This window comes from Thamnophis sirtalis, unplaced genomic scaffold, assembly GCF_051295495.1.
Source record: "Thamnophis sirtalis isolate CommonGarterSnake01/CBP01778 unplaced genomic scaffold, rThaSir2_p1.2 scaffold_12, whole genome shotgun sequence".
Lineage (NCBI taxonomy): Eukaryota > Metazoa > Chordata > Lepidosauria > Squamata > Natricidae > Thamnophis > Thamnophis sirtalis.
Window position 1 is genome coordinate 53932907 of NW_028261392.1, and position 21422 is coordinate 53954328.

Below are 21422 nucleotides of genomic sequence, written 5' to 3' on the forward strand. Positions count from 1 at the left end.
ATGCCCCTATGTTAGTGAATGGGACTGTACATGGCTGGTGAGGGGGGGGGGTTGTGCGAGTGGCTTTTCCGCTCCCTGCTCATGTGCTCCCCTGCCTCACGATGCCCTTGCCTAACTCTCCCTTCAGAGCCAGGACACCTCCGCTATGACTGCTACCCGCCAGCATGGCTTTTTCTGAAGCTTCCAAAGCATGGAGGTAGGATGCCGAGTCTTCTGAAAGTCTTCTGAAAGTCTTCTGGGAATATGCTCTATGGTTGTAAGTTCTGGGAGTATGCTCTGCTGGCAGCCAGCCCACAACCATAGAGTGTACTCCCAGAGCGGCTGCTGCTGGAAGACTCGGGTGCGGATTTCCAGAGTTTGGAAGCCAGAGAATAGGTTATGCTTGAAGCAGTGTGGCGGTGCGGTGCCGCCAGCACCCTGGCCCTGCAGGGAGAGGTGGGCCAGGGCATTGTGAGGCTGGGAGGCATGCGAGCTGGGGTCGGAACAGGCGTTCCTGCAACCTCCCTTTCCAGAGGGCAGAGTACCATGCACTGACTTAAGGGTATCCCGAACTCCAAGCCACGGGAGCTGGGGGGGTGGGAAAATCGCCACACGGCTTAGCGCCTTTGGGATATCACTAGGTCGGTGAGTGGCACTCTGCCTGGCTGGAAAGGGGGGTTTCCAGGTGGCTGCTCATGAACGTGGTCACCTCATGGATGCTGTGTTGCGCTTCTGCAAGAGCACAACACAGCAGTTTGCCCCTGAGGCTGTGCCTGGCTCTTCGGGCATCTGCTTGCAAGAGAGCAGCCACCCGACAATCCCAAAACAATAAGCCCCTCCCCCTGATAATAAGGCCCAAACAATATTTGGGGGGGGGTCAAAAGAAAATCAGACCCTGTCTTTTTTTTGGGGAGAACACAGTATTCTGACAACTTGTTGGGAGCAGCTGAGATGACTCTCTTCCTCCCAATAAAACTATCTAAACTTCACTGTCTCTTAGTCCGCTGGAATGCAGTCCCACCCTTCTGGGAATTTGGACTACATTTCATCTTACTAATAAAAATATGTATCAAAAATAATCCCTGTGTTTAAGAGGCTGATAAAATGGCTAGTATAATTTACATAACACCATATTCTTGGTATCTCATGTTAGAAAAATGATTGACGTTGACTATAGATAGCTGACAAAAAATGGTTGAATAGCTATAATTTTATATACCTCCAGGTTAAATACATTCGAAATGTTCCTGACTTTGATACTAATGAATTCTTCGACAGATGTGCAGAGTACCTGAATCAGAATCACATTTGTGACAGTTTTGGTGAGTTCTTCAGGAACATTGGGATTTGGAATTATTTCTCAGCTCATTTATTATTATTATACTATTGCATTTGATTTTCTAACCTAGTTGAAATAATATTGCAGTGATATAGGAAAGTTTCATTCTAAAATTTATTAGAGATTTAGTGTGCTTCGCCCATTCAAATATAACAGCATTTGCTTTATATCAAAGCAATTCTATATAACTAACTATATGAGATTGGCAGTAGAAAGCTGCTTGCAATTACAACTAACCAACTATAAAAAATAACCAGAATTTCTTTTACTTGTGTTTTGAATATATAGAAGGGGCAGTGAAAAGTGGACTGTAAAAGCTGCCCATATTTCAGAACTGCTACGGTTGCTACATATTCAAGACTTCTATATTAAATTGAAAATATGAGAGAATTCACAACTCTTTTCAAATAAAAAATAGTCAAAAACGATGGCACTACCACAACTTAAGCATGCACATTCACACATTCACAAACATACACATTTACATACGATGCCAGAATCACATCCCTGCCCCTCTGAACATTAGCAGTAAAGCATAGAGTGCACAAATTCAACAACACATAAATACACCAACGTGTTTCATCCAGAGTCTCAGTTTTTTTCTCACCTTTCCTTGCCAGAGGTTTTGAGAATAGCCTCTGTGTTGGGTCCAGATGAAGAACTTGAAAAACGTTTGCGAAAATATGTGATGAAGAATGTCCTGAAGAAGGTACTTCAGCAAATGCTTAGTTAGCAGTGGTTTCATATGTGTATAATTAATGTAACATTTTCCACAGAGGAAATGCTGTTATAGGAATGGCATTATTATTTTCCATGATTTTTTTTTAAAAAAATGAATGTTTCCTTATTATGAGAAGTTGACAATATTCCCCTGGATGTTCTGAAAAAGAACATGAGGATGGGAGATAAGGATTTCATGTTTACAATTTCCTTATAAATCTTCTTCATCAATATTTCTGGCAGTGTTGAAACTGAGTTTTTCCATTATGTATTTTTCCCAGAATGCCAAAAAAGGCTTTTGCTACAGTAGAATCTGATTCAGTGAATAGGAGGCTTCTCATGGAATTCATAAACATACTGAATGGCCTTAAAAATTACTGTCTGTTTATATTAGACACAACAGTCCCTCTCCACCCAATTGTTTCCTAGTGTAGAGCCTTTAGAAGAAGGATCACCTGCTTTTCCACTTTCCATCTCTATTCTATTATGATTACATACATAAAAGGGTTAAAACTGGAATAATGAAAGTCCACTCCTTTGGGACTATGCATGAGAAGTACTCAACTTATTTCCAATGACTCCTGAAAGTTATGTGATAGAGATTCAGATAATGTAGATTGATTCTGGTACCTCCTTTTATCTCTTAGAAGTTCATAGAATCATAGGGCTGGAAAGGACCTTTGAGGTCTTCTAGTGCAGACTCCTGCCTAAGACAGGAGCTGTTATTCTATCCTACATAAATAGCTGGGCAATCTTTTCTTGAAGACCTCCAGCAATAGAGCAAACACAAGCCAGGAGGCAAGTTGTTCCATTGTTTAATTGTTCTTACTATTCAGAGGTGGGTTCTGGAGTGGGGAGGGAATGGGGATTTTACAGTATCCTTCCCCCTTCAGTCATCCAGATCATGTCCCAAGGGTTCTTTTCAAAAGTCAACTGGACTTTGTTTTTCCTTGAAGATGTTTCACTTCTCATCCGAAGCTTCTTCAGTTCTGAATTAATGTACTGTGCTATTTATTTATTTATTTATTTATTTATTTATTTATTTATTTATTTATTTATTTATTTATTTATTTATTTATTTATTTATTTATTTATTTATTTCATTTATCTCACTTTTATTATATTTTATAAATAATTCAAGGCAGCAAACATATAATACCCTCTCCTCCTATTTTCCCACAATTGTTCTGTGAGGTAGGTTGTGCTAAAAGAGAGTGGCTGGTCAGTCAGTCAGTCCCAAAACAAAACAGATATTGTTTTATCTTTTCTTCAGAGACTTCCTCTTGTTTGTATAATTTCTCATAATATTTCTGGACAATTCTTTTCTTTTCCTCATTTGGATAACATATTGTTCCGTCCTCATCCATCAGTTGACTAATTAGCTTTTTTTTTTCTCTCTCTCTCTTTTCATTTTGTATGCCAACCATCTTCCTGGCTTATTTGCAATTTTAATATATTTATCGATATGACTTTTATTTCTTCTTCCATAATTTACTTGTTAATAGGTTTTGCTGATCTAGTGATTCTTGGCTCTCTCTCTCTCTCTTTGGCATCCTTTATTCTTGACCCTTTTCTTATTGTTCTTTCCTCTCGTTTTTTTAGCATCTCCCTTGTTTGTTAATCTTTTTCTTCCATAGATTCCTCCTGATTTTTAATCTCTGTTTCCTCCCTCAATCTCTCTTCCTCTTGAGATCCCAAGTATTGATCATAAAATAATTCCACTTTCTCTAATGAATCTAATCTATGTCTTTGTTCCTGCCAGTTCACCAATATTCCTTCCGGTATTAACCATCTAAAACTCACTCCTTTTTTGATCAAACTTTTTGTCAAAAATTGGTACTCTTTTCTCAAATCTCTAACTCTTCTTGGGATCTGTTTCAATACCACTATTTCTCTGCCTTTATATTTTATTGGATTACTTCTTGATATCTGCAGAATCTCTGTTCTTATTGCTTTCTTGGTGAATCTTACATGAACTTCTCTAGGTAAATTATGTCTCATTGCATATCTGGTATGCACGCTAAATATTTCATCAATCTCACTTAATATCTCTTCTTTAATTTCTTCGATTACTTCCGCCAAACACTCTGCCATTATCTCAGTTAGGTTTTCCCCTTTCTCCTCTTCCGTATTTTGAAATCTGAGATAATAATTTGCGCTATCCATTTTTAAAGAGGTAATTGTTTTTTCCTGTTTTTCCTGATTTCTACCTGTTGCCATTAATCTATTGTCTAACTCTTTCACTCTTTTCTCTGTTGACTCTGCCTTTTCTTCCACCTTTTGTATTTTTGCTCATTTTTTCCATCATCCCTTTAACATCTTTCAATTCCTCTCCCACTTTTCCCATTCTCTCGCCCAAGTTGCCTATCTTTTCTATGAAGTTTTTTTCATCATCTTTATCATCTTTTTAAAGCTCCTGTTGCATAGTATTGGTTTTCTCTTGTAATGCCATGGTATTCAGTGTCCTCTGTGTCACTGGGCTAGCAATCGAAGCAGGTGTTGAAGATGTATGCGCTGTTGTTTTCTTCATCTTGTGTTTTCTTGTAGTTATCTTGCAATTTATAATCCATCCGATTTATACTCCAATATAGTTGTAATCCAGATATTTAATCCAGCCCATTGGGAGGACAATGTCAAAAGGTTAAAAAGAAAAACCCAAAAAAGAGTGGAGAGGAAAGAAAAACTGCTCTCCAGAAAATGAAAAGGAAAAGAGATGAAAAAGCAGGAGAAGAAAAAGAAAGAGAAACAAAAAACAAAAAACAAAAAACTAATATTGCAACCAAAAAAGAAAAAAGAAATGAAGTCCAAATACAATAATCTTCTTCTTCAGGTTCCTCTCACCTTAATCCATTAATAATTACATGGCAAATATATATATAAAAAAAGAGGGAGCAAACCCAAAAGTAATCCAAAAGAGAACCAAAGATTAATGAGGAAGGAAGAAAAGGATTTATATCTCAAAAAGAGAGAGAAGAAAATAAAATAAATAAAATTCCAAAAATTATATGCTTTATAAATCCAACACTTTACCAATTAGGCTGTCAGGGTTCCAAATAGCATCCAGAATTAAATCAGAGTCCAAGGCAAAGTATTGCTCAAAGTTCCAATTTATTAAGAGAGACATGTTGGCACATCTGGGAAAACCCAAAACTGAAAGCTTCCCAGTTTTCCCCACCCAGTTGAAAGTTCAGGATCTTGCCCCCACATCCACAAGTCCATCACATGGTCCAATCTTCCACTGCCATGCTGACAGTTTCACACATCCAGTTCTGGTCAGGTGCAGAGGTTTAGAGATAAAGAATGACCTTGGCTTTCTAGAAATGAATTTTATTTTGGCTACATTTAACTCCGTACAATCCCCCCTTCCATTTTCCCACAATAGAAAAGGCATAGTAGAATAATAGAAAGTGTGACAGGCCAAAGATCCAAAAGGAATATGTCTGCAGATCTGACACAGGCTTTATCCCAGTCAAAATTCTAACAATGAGAACAAAAAAGTCTTCCAAAGAAAGAGAAAAAGATAAAGGAGGTTGGGAAATAATCCCACCATCTAAAAAAATAAATAAAATAAAATATGTCTCTAAACTTTTTTGTTGTGGCATGTGTTTTGCAACCAGTTGTTATTACATTCTCCATTTTATTTTGTATTCCTTGTTCTTGAATATCTTTGATCTAGGAGGCATTTTTTGGCATCCCACTGGGTTTTCCTACAGTTTTTTCCAAAATTTCAAAGCTTAGCTTGGACTCGACATTCATCAAGTGACCAGTATAAGAGGTGTTGGTGTCTTCTGAACTGGGCATTTTCACGATAGTGTTTTATTTGTCCTTTATATCTTTCGATTTTCTTTGCTGTTGCTATTACACTTGGTTTTAGTTCTTCCATGATTTTGTTATTGTTTTTTCCTCCAGGTTGTATTTTTTTTTTGTAAACTATTTTTCAGCTTTTTGTTCTTTAGTTTTCCCTCTTTCAAGTATTTCAAATTGCTGACATCCCCTCGTACTTTTTAAATTTTATTTTCAAGTTGAATTTTCCACTTTGGTGTTCCAGTTTCTTTTTTCTTTTTTTTTTTGCATTTTATAACCTAGTTCTGTAGTTAAAATGGTAGCTGTGCTATACATTAGTTGGTTGGTTTCATATAGTGTGCTAGATGGGATGGAAGATAAAATGTTGTTCACGGCTGTTAACAGATCTTTTATTCATTTAGATTTAGATTTAGATTGCTTTTATTTATAGGCCGCCCTTTTCCCTGAGGGGACTCAGGGCGGCTTACAACCTATAGGGAGGGGATACACGTAATAACATATACAGACAGTACATGATTAAAAATAGAAGCAACATTCATTCATCATTCGAGTGGGGACAGATCCTAATCTTTAACCCCAGGCCTGGCGGGATAGCCAGATCTTAAGGGCTGTGCGGAAGGTCTGGAGGGTGGTGAGGGTACGAATCTCCACAGGGAGGTCGTTCCAAAGGGTCGGAGCTACTACTGAAAAGGCTCTCCTCTGCGTAGTTGCCAGTCGGCACTGGCTGGCAGATGGAACTCGGAGGAGGCCTAATCTGTGTGATCTAATCGGTCGTGAGGAGGTAATTGGCAGGAGGCGGTCTCTCAAGTAGAGACCGCCTCTCAATTTGCTATGCACTTCATGAATGGCAGGCAGTCTTTTTCTTTATATGGTTTTTTTGATGTGGTTTTCAATCTTTTCTTTCAGCAATTTTGCTAGATCACTTAGCTCTACACTTTCGAGTTGTTGCACAGGAAGATCTTCATCCTGTATGTTAGCTTCTTCCACTGGCTGGTTAGTTTGTTCAGGTGTTGGAACAGTTTCTTCAGCTTGTTCATCATTACTTGTTTTCTTATTAGCCAATATTTCTAGATGTTGCATTCTGCATCTGTGAAAACTTTATTACGGATGATGAAATGTCTTTGATCTGTTAATCTTGTTCAATTACATCACTTTTCGGATGTTTTCCTTCCACATTTGCATCATTCTTTTTTTTTTTTTAAATCTCCTGGTTGTTAGTTCTGCTTGGTAGTAACATTTGATGATTTCTCGATTTTCTTTGGTTGTCCAAGTTTTGTACTTTTGTTCCAGTTGCTTTGCGGTAGCAGTAACAACTGAGCCCTGTAGCCCATTTTTTGACAGATGTCCAGGAGCCATAGCATCTGATGTGGCCCTTATTGATCCAGGTGATGACCGATCCAGTGAGGAATTTTGTTGATTTCTTATCATCATTGGTGATGGTAAGTGTCTTGGTTGGTTCACGGTGACTAAACCACTACCCATCTGAAGATGGTAATCCCTAACCACAGGGACCACACCTGATAGCCATCCAGGGTCAGCCACAGCAGCCCACTGCCTGTTTGGTGTCAGGAAGGCAGGATCAGGTATGGGGTGGGGGAAGGAATGCATCTCAACTGCCCGTTTGGTATCAGGAAGGCAGGATTAGGTCCTGACGATGATGATGATTACTTATTTGTTATTGTTATTATTTAATCTTCAATTCACAGTCTAAGACTGGTAAAAACTTAGCAGTTCAAGTCATTATTGTTATATTAGGTATTAAGTAAGTATCATCAATTATACTCTTACAAAGTACTCTACAATGGAATGTTATTATTTTAGTGTATTGCATCTGTATTTTATCACCATATTTTATTTAAGTAAACATTTTAATGAATTAGTATTTTAATACTTTACTAGGCTGCCCATCCATCCATCTCAAGGTGGTGAACATACTTAATATTTCTGCGTCTTAGTTTTGCCACAACAACCACCCTTTGAGGTGGGTTGGGCTGGGAGCAGAGGTAGGTTGCTGCCAGTTCTGCCCAATTCGGCCGAACTGGTAATGGAATTCAGGCCTGGCTCGCAGAACTGGCAGTGACCCAGGTCTGCCATGCCCCAGGACTTCAGATATAGCAGCAATGTAAAACACCAATAGAAGAATATGTATTAAATATAATTAAGTTGGATTTTGAGCATAATTAATATCGTGGCCCGACAAAACCACGCTTGTCAAAATAGCGGCAATAAAACTGTGTCACTAAAGCCGCGACGTCATCACCGCGGCGACATCAGCACAGCAACAGAAGGGCTCTTTAAAACAGCGCGGCAGCAGAAAGCCGATTTAAATTAAGGTAAGCGTTAGGATTAGATTTAGGGATTTGGTTTAAGGGCTCTTTAAAGCAGCGTGGCGGCAGAAAGCTGATTTAAATTAAGGTAAGGGTTAGGATTAGGTTTAGGGGTTTGGTTTAGGGTTAGGTTTAGGGTTAGGTTTAGGGTTAGGTTTAGGGTTAGGGCTAGGGTTAGGGTGCTGAGTGCTTCGGAAGGCGCGGATTTGCCCTCGATGGTTATGTCGTCGCGCTAGGGTCGCCTTTTTCCTTAGCGCTTCAGACGGCGCAGATTTGCCCTCCATGCTTATGTCAGCGCGGATAAGGGCTTCGCGGTTTTGTCGGTGAACCATTAATATTTGATTATATTAAAGCTGAGATTGCTACAAATATTTAGTACATATACATACACATTTATTTGAAATAAATTTGTAGTATCAAACTGAAGTAAATTCCTGAGTGTTGATTAAATACACAAAAATTATTCATGGAACAAAATGGTTGCTCTCATTAATTTATAGGATGTTGAATAATAATCTTCAGAATAACTTTTACTGAAAAATCACAAGGAGTTTGGTACAGCTAAGATTTTTAGTATCATTACAGACTAACGGTATTCTAATCTAAAACCTAAAACTAAGAATCATATGAAACTATAGATAAATTACAGAATGGTACCTTACATGATTCCTCTTTTGCTTTTTATGATAAAATATTTTTCTTTGGTCTTTAAAATTAAAACTTTATTTTTTTCATTAACTAGTATAGAAAATAATTGTAAGAAAAATTATGATAATCTGGTGATAAAATGTTCACTTTGTATTGTATTGTATTGTATTTTATTATTTGTATGCCGCCCTTCTCCAGGAGGACTCAGGGCGGCGAACAATTCAAAGGGGAAAAAAGGGGGGAACATAAAAGACAAAATACAAATAATAAAAGTAGACAACAGTCGCACAACCATACATGTCGAGAGGGGAGGGAACTCATCACCCCCAGGCCTGCCGACAAAGCCAGGTTTTGACGGCTTTTCGGAAGGCCTGGAGAGAGGTGAGGGTCCGAATCCCTGCGAGGAGTTCATTCCAGAGGGCCGGAGCTGCCACAGAGAAGGCCCTCCCCCGGGTAATAGCCAGGTGGCATTGGCTGGTAGATGGCACCCGGAGGAGGCCAACCCTGTGAGATCTAATGGGTCTGTGGGAGGTAATTGGCAGCAGGCGGTCTCTCAAGTACCCAGATCCAATACCATGAAGGGCTTTATAAGTTACGACTAGCACCTTGAAGCGTATCCGGAGACTGATCGGTAACCAGTGCAGCTCGCGGAGGATAGGTGTAACGTGGGTGTACTTTGAAACCCATTTTTAAAAAACTTCTATATTGTGAAAATAGCTAACTTTCAGTTTAGGATAGGATACTGGAATATAGTTTTATTCTCCTCAAGTGCCTATAAAAAGTTAATGCTCTTTTACTGTTTTCTAGATAGATGATAACCAGCCGGTGGAGTATTTGTCAGAGCTACGTCCTGTTACTGTCGTTTTTGTGAATATGCAGTTTGAAGAAAATGCCAATACGAACCATGTGTGTAAGGCTATCCAAGATGCCAATGATATGATTGCTGGAACAATATTGCCCGTTAGTGGTAACATTAATAAAGTCTTCATGTTTGACAAAGTGAGTCTCCTACAGAGGTATTGTATCAATAGGTTATGTCATGTATCAACAGAGCAAAACAATGAATTTTCAATACAACTAACTGATAATAGGGAAAGCATATGCACATAGTAATACTTCATTTCATTAGTTGCTATTCTTGGTTTCTATTGTTCAACTGTGTTTCTTTTATTATGTTTTTCAATACATGCATTAAATAGAGTAGAGTGGAGTGGGAAGTGGAATGGAACAGAACAGAGTTGAATTCTTTATGGCCAAATGTGACATGCAAGGATTTTTTTCCTAAGCTCACAGTGTACATACCAACAGCAAGTAATAGGTCATAAATCATTGTTACAATCATTAATCATAAGTTACAAATAACCATTTATAAATCATAAGATACCAAAAGGAGAAGATAGTAGAAAAGATGAGATGAGAAATGAGATAGTGCTGTGGGAATTAAATGTTCAGCAGAGTGATGGTACAGGGGGAAAATCTTTGTGTCTAGTTCAGTGTTTCTCAACCTTGGCAACTTGAAGATGTCTGGACTTCAACTCCCAGAATTCCCCAGCCAGCAAATGCTGGCTGGGGAATTCTGGGAGTTGAAGTCCGGACATCTTCAAGTTGCCAAGGTTGAGAAACACTGGTCTGGTTGTTTTGGCATGCAGTGCTCTATAGCAACGTCCTGAGGGGAGAAGTTGAAATAGATTATAGCAACGTCCTGAGGGGAGAAGCAACGTCCTGAGGGGAGCAATGTCCTGAGGGGAGAAGTTGAAATAGATTATAGCAACGTCCTGAGGGGAGCAATGTCCTGAGGGGAGAAGCAACGTCCTGAGGGGAGCAATGTCCTGAGGGGAGAAGTTGAAATAGATTATGTCCAGGATGTGAGGAGTTTGTAGATATTTTCTCAGTCCCCTTTCTAGTTTTTACAGTATACAGATCCTCAATGGGAGACAGGCTGGTTGTGATTGTTTTTGATAATGCCTTTTTCTACTGTAACAGAGAGAGTCGGAAGTCAACGTTTCATTTTCTTTCCCCATTCTTTCTCACTTTTCTTTTCCCATTTGCCTTTCCCCTCATTGTCCTCTTATTTGCTTTTGTATTTCATAATATTTTATAACTTAATAAAAATATTTTTTTGTAAGTGACTGTTTTTCCTGCAGCCATTGAAGTCTGCACTTTTCCTGTTTGGTTGCTCGCCCAAAACAGATAGTTATTGAGCTACAAATGACAGATTCAGTAATTCATCTGTAGAACTGTATCAGCAGATCCTTGGGCAAGTTGAATTTTCTGAGTTGATGCAGGAAAACATTCCGTGTTGTGCCTTTTTAATGCTGATTTTAAAGTTAGGTGTCCATTTCAAGTCCTTGGAGATAATAGAACTTAGAAACTTGAAGATCTCTATTGTTGGTACTGTGTTGCCTAATATTGTAAGAGGTAGTAGAATAGGAGAACTTCTTCTAAAATCTACTATTATTTCTAGAGTTTTAAGTATATTTGGCTCTAGATTTTTCTGGCTGCACCACAGGGACAGTTGATTTACCTCCTGTCTATATGCAGATGGTTCCACCACAAAACCGCGTTCGACTAAACCGCGCTCGATGAAACTGCGTAGCTGAAGTCATCAACAGCGCGACAACAGCGTGGAGACAGAAGCACGCTGTAAACGCTAAACCTAAAATTAACCCCTAAACTTAAACCTAACCCTAAACCTAACCCTTAACCTAACCCTAAATCTAATCCTAACCCTTAACCTAACCCTAATCCTTAACCTAACCCTAAACCTAACCCTAACCCTTAACCTAACCCTAAACCTAACCCTAAACCTAACCCTAAACCTAACCCTTACCTTAAGTTGAATCAGCTTGCTTTCAAAGCATATTTAAAGTGCCATTCTTTCTCCGCGCTTGCTGTTGTCGCCCTGTTGATGACGTCAGCGACGCGGTTTAATCGGGCGTGGCTTAGTCGAGTGCGGTTTTGTCATGCCACGTATGCAGACTCATTGGCATTTCAAATGAGACCAATGGTTGTTGTGTCATCTGCAAGCTTCAGTACTTTAACAGAGGGATCTTTCAAGATGCAGTCATTGGTATATATAGAGAAGTGTAATGGAGAAAGCACACAGACCTGGGGGGGGGGCCCTCTTGTGCTAATTGAATGGGTATTCAATTTGATTTACCTTAACGTCACCTGCTACTTCCTATTCATTAGAAAGCTTATAATGCATCTACAAGTGTGGTCAGGCACAGCTATCTGAGTCAGTTTTGACAGGAGGATTTCAGGAATGCTGAGCTTAAGTCTACAAAAAGAACCTCTACATAGTTCTTTAGATGTTGTAAGATGTAGTGTATGCCTATTGACAGCATCATCTGCTGATCTCTTTGCATGGTAGACAAATTTCAAAAAGTCTAGCGGTGGAGGGGCCCAGCGGGATGGAGTCAGGTATAGGAGACTTGGCTGATGGAGAGGGTAGCAGTAGTTGACAGTGGTCTCTTCTCAAACAGTAGAACACATTCAGTTCACTTGCTAGTTGCCAATTCTCTTCAGCAAAGGAGGGTGGTCTGCTACAGTCAGTGATATTTTTCAGACTTTTCCATACATTAACTGGTTCATTTGTGGAGAGCTGATTCCTCAGCTTTTCAGAGTAGCTTCTCTTTGCTGCCCTGACTTCCCTCGTAATACATTTCTGGCCTGATTGTACAGCATTCTATCTCATTTCCCATAACTTCCTCTTTGCCATGGCATAGATGTTTGAGCTTAGCGGTGAACCAAGGTTTATTATTATTGTAGATCAGTGGTTCCCAAACTTGGCAACTTTAAGACTTGTGGACTTCAAGTCCCAGAATTCTCTAGCCAGCTGAGTTGCCAAGTTTGGGAACCACTGTTGTAGATGTATAAGGTTTTGGTCTCCTAAAGAGAAGGAAGGACTCACTTGAGAAGAGCCTAATGCTGGGAATGATTGAGGGCAAAAGAAGAATGGCATGAGAGAGAATGAGGTGGCTGGATGGAGTAACCGAAGCAGTAGGCATGAGCTTAAATGGATTCCAGAGGATGGTAGAGGACAGGAAGGCCTGGTGGAATGTTGTCCATGGGGTCACAATGGGTTGGACATGACTTCACAACTAACAACAACAAGGTTTTGGTTGGTAGTAAACAGCATCAGTGAGTTTATCCCAGTCTGCTGAGGCAATTTCACAAACATTCCAGTGTATGAAGTTGAGGCCAGCCTGTAGCTTTAACTTTGCCTCTTCACTCCAAGACTTCACTGTTTCAGCTACTGGTTTTATGACTTTAAGTCTTTGCCTATAAACAGGTTCAAGGTGAATCATACAGTGATCAGAATGTTCCACAGCCATTCTTGGTATGATGAATAGCAGTGGTCTAAAATATTCTTGCCTCTGGTGAAGCAGTTGACATGCTGAATTTATCTTGGCAACTCCCAGCTTAGGTTAGCACTGTTAAAATCTCCTAATACAATGAGTTGGGAGTTTGGATAGCTTTGTTCAGCCCACAGGATTTGGTCAGTTAAGGTTTGCAATGCCTTATTTATGCAAGCTTGGAGTGGTATGTAGACCCCAACTAGGATGAATGAAGAAAACACTTGGGGAGGAAGAATAATAGTGTATGCAGTATGCACTACAATAATAGTGTATGCTCAATTCATGCACTAAGTCATGAATTGAGTCTCTAAGTCCACATCACCAAATTTCTTTAGTGTAGTGACATTTTTACACCGTTGGTTGTTAATATAAAAGCAGTTACCTCCACCCTTATTTTTACCAGATGTTTCTGCAATTCTATCTGTTCTTTGAAGCTGAAATCCTGGGATTTGCAAGCAGCTACCATTAACCAATGACAATCTAATTAATAATTAAAGAATTAATTTACAGCGCTATATTATAATTTTACTTAGACTACTATAGGATAATGTACCTTGATCTGAGAAACAGCATGCAACACTAAATAAGTAAATATATTTTATGAATTGTACTTACCTATTCTTTCAAACAGTGTTCTCTGATGTACTATTTTCTCCTTCCCAAAAAGGGCTGCACTTTTCTTTGCCTCTTTGGTCTTCCTGGTGATAAACAAGCAGATGAAAGCACGAATGCTCTTGACAGTGCCCATAAAATTCATGCTTTCTGTTCCAAAGAACTTATGAAAGTAAAGTAAGTAAATGAGGGTGGGATGTCACCAACATATATCTAATCACATGTAGTGCTCGAGCCAGAGGTGGTATTCAGCTGGTTCGGACTGGTTCGGGTGAACTGGTAGTGGAAATTTGGACTAGTTTGGAGAACCAGCAAATACCACATTTCGTTGGCCCCACCCTCCGGCCTCCATCGCTCCCTGTCCTATATTCCCTTGTTTTTTAGCTTAGCTGATTCGCGCAGCAGAACGGATTGCTGCGCCTCAGCTGAGCTAAGAAACAGCTCAGCTCACCAGTGCTGACACCAAGGGCGGTCTTTGCATGTTGCACGCACACACAAAGTGTATGCTAGGCATGCACGCATGCACGCACAAAGTGCTCTCTCATAAAACCAGTAGGAAAAGATTTGGAATCCCACCACTGGCTCAAGCTTTCTATATCAAGGAATGTCATGTTTGCATCCTAGTTCTAATCCTGTATTTGTAACATCATGAAGAGTTGTATCAGCTAAGACTTGGGTTTAAGTTTTAGGGGGAATTATTGGGACACATAAGCAATCTTTCATTCTATGATCTGTTCTGTGTCCTACATCCATACTCTGCAGGGCCTAACTTGAGAAATTGAGTCAGTTAATTACAGGTTTATTGCCTACTCAAGAATAGCACTGTGGAGTGTATTCTCTAGAGTTGTAGGATAGACAGCTGCCTCATCCTTTCTCCCTTCCTGGATATTTTTCCCCTCCTTATTGCAACAAAGTGCCATGTTGAAAATACCATGGAGGAAGAATGTTGGCAGTGAAGCAACTGGCCACTACAGTTTGAAGGCTTGAGCCAGAAGTTGTGTAAAAATTCCCCAAGTGACAGGAGGATTTTAAAATTGTACTGCTTTATCCTTCAAATGAGATTTGATCTATTTTTTGAAGACTTTGATACTGTCTTTTTAGATACATTACATACTTGCTAAAAATATTTTAATCCTATATAGGGCTCTTCCTTATGTCTGAGATAAAGTCCTATCCACCATTCCTTGAGACAACAGCAAATTATATCATAGTAGAATTTGCTAGTGTACCAAAAAGCAAGGCAACTTTTTATTTAAAACTAAAATTTCCCATTTTAAAAAAATAGACAGTTCAACCACTGCCATCATCAACATCATTTTTCCAAGAATATGCCCTCCTTCCTGTATAGTACAGGGGTGGGTATCAAATTTTTTTAGAACCTCTTCTGTAGGTCTGGCCTGCTTTGTGGGAGTGGTTTGCCAGCCATGTGACCGGGTGGGAGTGGCTTGCCAGCCATCTGTGGGTGGGCGTGGCCAACTTGTAAAATGTGGTGAAACAACACTCTTACTTAGCAACCAGAATGTTGGCTCAGAAACTCTGGCATTTGAAGCATGCAAGTCTTAAAGCTGTCAAGTTAAAAGACCCTTGCACCCCTAACCCTTTGGGAAAAAAACCCCAGGGGTGTTCAAACTTGAAAGCTTTAAGACTTGTGGACTTCAACTCCCAGAATTCCTCCTCTCACTCTTCATCTTGATGATGTGCGGACGGGCGGGGGGAGGGAGCTGGAACCGGTTCTAAACGGCACTGTAGATTTGTGGAACTTCTTCTCTAGAAGAGGTTAGAACTGGCAGGAACCCACCCCTGGTATAGTATAAAGGAGAAAGATGGTCTGGGTATCTTCAGAAAGATAAGATGGTTAAGGTTACATCTTACCCATTTAGTTTTAAGAAATTCATTAGATTTTCTGCATGAGAAAACAGATCCGTCTCTCCTACTTGTTATACTTCTATGTGCAGATTGTAAGTGCATTGCTTATGTAACTAAAACTGCATCACTTGGCACAAACAGAAGGTTATAGAAATCTTTACTGAGGCAACCCAAGGATTGTAAAATTACAGAAAATCTTAAAAAATCACACACAGTCAAAGAAAATTGTAAAGTAGCTCAAGCATAACTAAGCATCCTCAATGCGTAATGGATGCACTATAGGCATGACTTTGAGGAATGGAACAAAAAGTGAGGGACGGTGTTGGGGATAGCACAAAATGAAGATGCTGGGATTTTAAGCAGAATTTCTTATAGATTCCATGTTGGATAGATAATTGCAGGCAAGTCATTGTCCCAGGGAATCTAAAGAAGCTTAGAGGTCCAGTGCAGCATATCATTTTCGAGAGATGTTTTTGCTCTCTTTACACATTCAGTTACTTTTGTTCCATTTTGTGTTGTAGGATTGTTTCTATTGGGGTCACTGCTGGGCCAGTTTTCTGTGGAGTGGTTGGTCATCGGGTGAGGCATGAATATACAGGTACAGTTGTAATAAATATAAATGTTAGCAATCACATAAATACTGGAAATAGATAGTAATAAAGTAATATAGTACATATAGTACTGGAAATAGATAGTAATAAAGTAATATAATACATATATATGTAATATTGAAAATAAAATATATTATTGACCTATTTATTAAATAGATCAATATGTTTTCCAAAGCACCAAAGGGCAGGGCAAGAAACAATGGATGGAAACTAATCAAGGAGAGAACCAACCTGGAATTAAGTATAAATTTCCTAACAGTGAGAACAATTAACTAGTGGAATAGCTTGCCTTCAGACATTGTGGATACTCCATCATTGGAGGCTTTTAAGATGAGACTGGCAGCCACTGTCTGGAATGGTATAGAGCAGAGGTCTCCAAGCTTGGGAACTTTAAGACTTGTGGACTTCAACTCCCAGAGTTCCTCAGCCAGCTGAGGAACTCTGGGGGTTGAAGTCCACAAGTCTTAAAGTTCCCAAGCTTGGAGACCTCTGGTGTAGAGTCTCCTGCTTGAGCAGGGGTTTGGACTCCAAGGTCCCTTCCAATTCTGTCATGCTGTTGTTTAAAACATTTATACAGTGGCCCATCTTATAACAAACTCCAAAAACAATTGTTGTTATCCTAAAACATCTCAAAGCAGCAGGGGCTATTTAGATCTTGTGGATAGAAAAGTCTGTAACCAGCATGCCATTGCCCAGAAGGTGAGTCCTGATGCGTATCAAAATTTGAAGAACCATTGAGGCTCAGAATGATGACTTCCCAACTTACTGATAATGCTGGTTTGGGAAGAAAGATTCTGATAGAAGTCAGGTATCAAACAGAAGTCAGCAATTTTGGATTGCTTTCTTTTTGTTTATTCGTTGGGTCTTCCAAAGACTTCTCCCTAAAGAGACTCTTTTCTGGGCCTTGTTGGTAATTTAATACCCCAGTGCAGTGATGGTGAACCTTTTTCCCATCATGTGTCAAGAGCGTGGGGAGCACAGGGGGGGGGGGCATTTGCAGGTGTGGCCACACCAGAGGTGGGTTCCTACCAGTTCGCACCAGTTCGGTAGAACCGGTTCGTCAAATCTACCGAACCGGTTAGAAGAGGTTCTACAGGTGGACCTGGAAAGCAGGCCACACCTACAGAAGAGGTTCCAAAATTTTTTGAAACCCACCACTGACACACACACACACACACACACAGACAGACAGACAGACAGACAGACAGACTGAGTGACACAGAGAGAGAAAGAGAAGGAAAGGAAGAAAGAAAGAAAGAAAGAAAGAAAGAAAGAAAAAGTGAGAGAGAGATGAAAGAAAAAAAGGAAAAAGGGACAGAGAGAGACAAAAGGAAGGAAAGAGAGAGAGAGAGAGAGAGAGAGAGAGAGAGAGAGAGAGAGAGAGAACACATGGCCGGCAAGCCACTCCCACCAGGTAACATGGCCGGCAAGCCACTCCCACAAAGGAGGCCACACCCACAGAGTAGGTTCCAAAAATTTTTGAAACCCACCACTGGACCACACCCATAATTCTATGCACATGACCCCACGCACATACGAGTGTGACTCTCACCTTCCCCCGGCTTTTGGCTCATGATGGACCCATTTTTCATCTGCCCCAGGCTCCAGAGGATTTCTAGGAGCCTGGGGAGGGTGAAAATGGACTTCCGGTTTGCATGTTGGGCCATTTTTCTCTCTCCGGAGGCTTCAGGGAAGCCTCCTGAAGCCTCTACAGGGAGAAAAATGGCCCAACACACAAACCAGAAGTCCGTTCCTGAATTTCAGGTGTGTGCATTGGGTTGTTTTTTGCCCTCCCAAGGCTTCCGAATGCTTCCCTGAAGCCTCTGGAGGCCGAAAAACAGCCAAAAATGAAGACTGAAGTCAGCTGGCCAGCGCATGCATGCGCGCTGGAGCTGACAGGCCGACACCTCACGTGCCCTAACAAATGGCTCTGCATACCACCTGTGGCATGTGTGCCATAGGTTTGCCATCATGGCCCTAGTGCTAAGAAGGCTACACCAATCTATAGATTTCCTTTTTTAATCCCAAGTTTGGGAGACTTTTGGGGAGGGAGAAATATCACATAGAGAATTGGAGTTTCCCTTTCCAGGAGTCTGTAAAAGTGAATCTGACATTTCTATTGGTCTTTCTAAATGGTGAAAGAAGTTCTGTTCCATCTTCTGCTTTAGCAAAAGTATATTCTATAATAAAGTTACTTTGGTCAATTGTTTTAAGTCCTAGACCTCATGGGGCAGCCTTTGAAGAGTATTCGGAGACTACAATTCGTCCAGAATGCAGCCCCGCGAGCGATTGTGGGTGTACCTCGGTACACCCACGTTACACCTATCCTCCGCGAGCTGCACTGGCTACCGATCGGTCTTCGGATACGCTTCAAAGTGCTAGTCGTAACTTATAAAGCCCTTCATGGTATTGGACCTGGGTACTTGAGAGACCGCCTGCTGCCAATTACCTCCCATAGACCCGTTAGATCGCACAGGGTCGGCCTCCTCCAGGTTCCATCTACCAGCCAATGCCATCTGGCTACTACCCGGGGGAGGGCCTTCTCTGTAGCAGCTCCGGCCCTTTGGAATGAACTCCCTGCGGAGATTCAGACCCTCACCTCTCTCCAAGCCTTCCGGAAAGCCGTCAAAACCTGGCTGTGCCGGCAGGCCTGGGGTTGATGAGTTCCCCTCCCCTCTCGACTTGTATGGCTGTATGACTCTTGTGTATTTTAATTACGTGTATTGTGTTTGTATCCCCCTTTCCCCTTTTGAGTTGTTCGCCGCCCTGAGTCCCTCCCGGAGAAGGGCAGCATACAAATAAACTAAATCTTAATCTTAATCTTAATCTTGTTTGCAATACTGGTTGAGGAGAAATGTACATACAATTGCAAGTTTCTCTCTTTTTCTTTCCATGTTAGTGATTGGACGAAAAGTTAACCTTGCTGCACGGATGATGATGTTTTATCCAGGATTAGTAAGCTGTGATGCCCTCACTTATTCCAAATCTAAACTGCCCCACTACTTCTTTGAAGAGCTCCCATTAATTGAGATGAAAGGTGTTGTGAACCCTGGAACAGTCTATCAATTTCTTGGTATTACAGAAAAAGCGTAAGTATAATTTTGTCTTGTGGATAGCTGCACAAGAAAAAGTTTGCTCTGGCTGCCTAAACCTTTGAATGCAGAATAGGCGCAGGAAACATCCCTTTTCAGCAAAGCAGGTTGTTTTCTAAGCCCTTTACTGCTGGAGGATGATTTCTCTCATCCTCTTGTTATATCTACAGGAAGAAAATGTATCTTTTCTTCTATCTGCTTCAGCGGTTCTGGGAATACAAGTTACATCAAAGGCATTATGTTTTCCCTGTTTCTTCTCTCAGGCACAACAAAACTTTGCTCATGTCTTGTTGGATATACTGTATGTTAAACCAAATAAATAGTTTAGAATGATATTACACCTGAGGCAAATGATGCATCTTTTTAGCTGCAAATATGTAGATATCATCAGTAGGAAGGTGGTACTTAACTGTTTATCTTAAATCTGGGCTGAGCAAGAGGTGTGGTTGACATTCTCTCAGTGCCTGGAAGCTGTGAGAGTCTGGATGGGGAAGAACATAATCCCAGAGAAATGGAATGGCTTTGATTCCAAAGATATTTCATCTATGGTTCTGAACAGGATTGTACAGGGCTGATGGATAATTTGACTTACGACTCCTGCTTGAAAAGCAGATGTGGCTATAATTAAGAGGACTTCTGAACAGATCCAACTTGTGCACCAGTTATAGTATTTCCTGGATTGGAAATCTTTTCTCATAATCATTTCTGTATTAAACACTCCTCATTAGGACTGCCCAATATGGAAACTGCAACTGGACTAGAATACAATAATTATTAAGAATTAAATTATTTAGGTTCTTTCCTTAAAAAGACAAATGTGATATACTATTAGTAATTCTTCCAAAGCAATTTGGGAAAATGTTAGCATAAGTTTCATTTTCTTCTCTCTCCCCTTCTCCCCACCCTCATTTTTTAAAAATAGAATGATTTACAAAGCATATTTAACCAAGGAGAGATCTGAAATGTATCCTTTACTAGGTATGTAAACTGATCTACACTATCATAACAATTAATTATTGGGATGCTAGAATAAACTTGCTATTGGTTTTTGAGATCTCTGTCTTATTTTTCTATTCAATTTAATCTGCATAGCTCTACATAGCAATGAATATTTGTGCTGAAGTTTCAATGATCCTTCCATGCATATCTCCAGATACCTATTACTGTACAATTCTATAGATGTCTACTTAGAAATCAGAGCTGTTACATTCACTGAATAGTGGGCAAAACTATGGCATATTTAAAAGGGTTGCCAAGAAATCACAGTTGCATGTATTTGTTTATTTGATTTTCTTTTTTTAAACAAAGTTTTTTATTTTTTGTTACATATTTAAAATTCTTTTGTAAACAGAGTGTTGTCCGGTTTCCCACCTTTAACAATTTCACCTATACATAATTCATTTTACATTATATTTTCATTTCCCATTTTAGCTGTATTATTTCCTTCCCATATTTTCCAACTTTAAATTATTATTTTTATACATAAAGCATGTCATTTTTATCCCTTTAGAAATAAACCAAGTTTATCATTTCATTTCCATCTATTTTCTAGGAGTAATATATATCTTCAAGTTCAATATTGTATATAATCAACATTTTACTTAATAATTTGCACAATTAATAATATTAGTATATAGTTCAATCACATCTTAATTAGCTGCATACCATTACCATGATCAACATATTTCATTTTATTTTACTAATCCCCTGTTCCTAGTCCCCCCCCCCTTTTTTTCTTCTTTTTATACGTATAATTTCTTTCTTCTGGATCTTTTCTCAGGAAAAGAAAGGAAAGGAGAGAGAGAGAGAGAAAGAAAAGTAAATCAGAACAACAACAAAAAAAATCTATCCATCGTCTCTGGCCCACTTCAATACTTTAATTGCTATCCTGTTTTTGACTTGCCTGCCATATTCCTCTGTTGGATCTTTGTCTTTTTCTACATCTACTTTTTGGCTGTTCAATCTAAGTATTTCTCCCATCTTTACCCTCTTCCACTGCCTAGTTTCCAGAATTTCTGCCCAGGCCACCTGTCTCCCTTTTGAAATTATCTTTCTGCATCTCC

At 39.8% G+C, this 21422-nt stretch overlaps 1 protein-coding gene across 1 annotated transcript in view; it reads left to right on the forward strand.

The window, feature by feature from the left end:
- Nucleotides 1-21422, forward strand: part of ADCY10 (adenylate cyclase 10) — a 144175-nt gene that overhangs the window by 27249 nt on the left and 95504 nt on the right. Inside the window, exons 6-12 of the mRNA XM_087726296.1 lie at nt 1205-1301; nt 1939-2027; nt 9625-9816; nt 13846-13967; nt 16178-16254; nt 19167-19356; nt 20282-20337. Coding sequence (XP_087582422.1) covers nt 1205-1301; nt 1939-2027; nt 9625-9816; nt 13846-13967; nt 16178-16254; nt 19167-19356; nt 20282-20337 — 823 coding nt within the window. The remainder of the gene's footprint in view (nt 1-1204; nt 1302-1938; nt 2028-9624; nt 9817-13845; nt 13968-16177; nt 16255-19166; nt 19357-20281; nt 20338-21422) is intronic.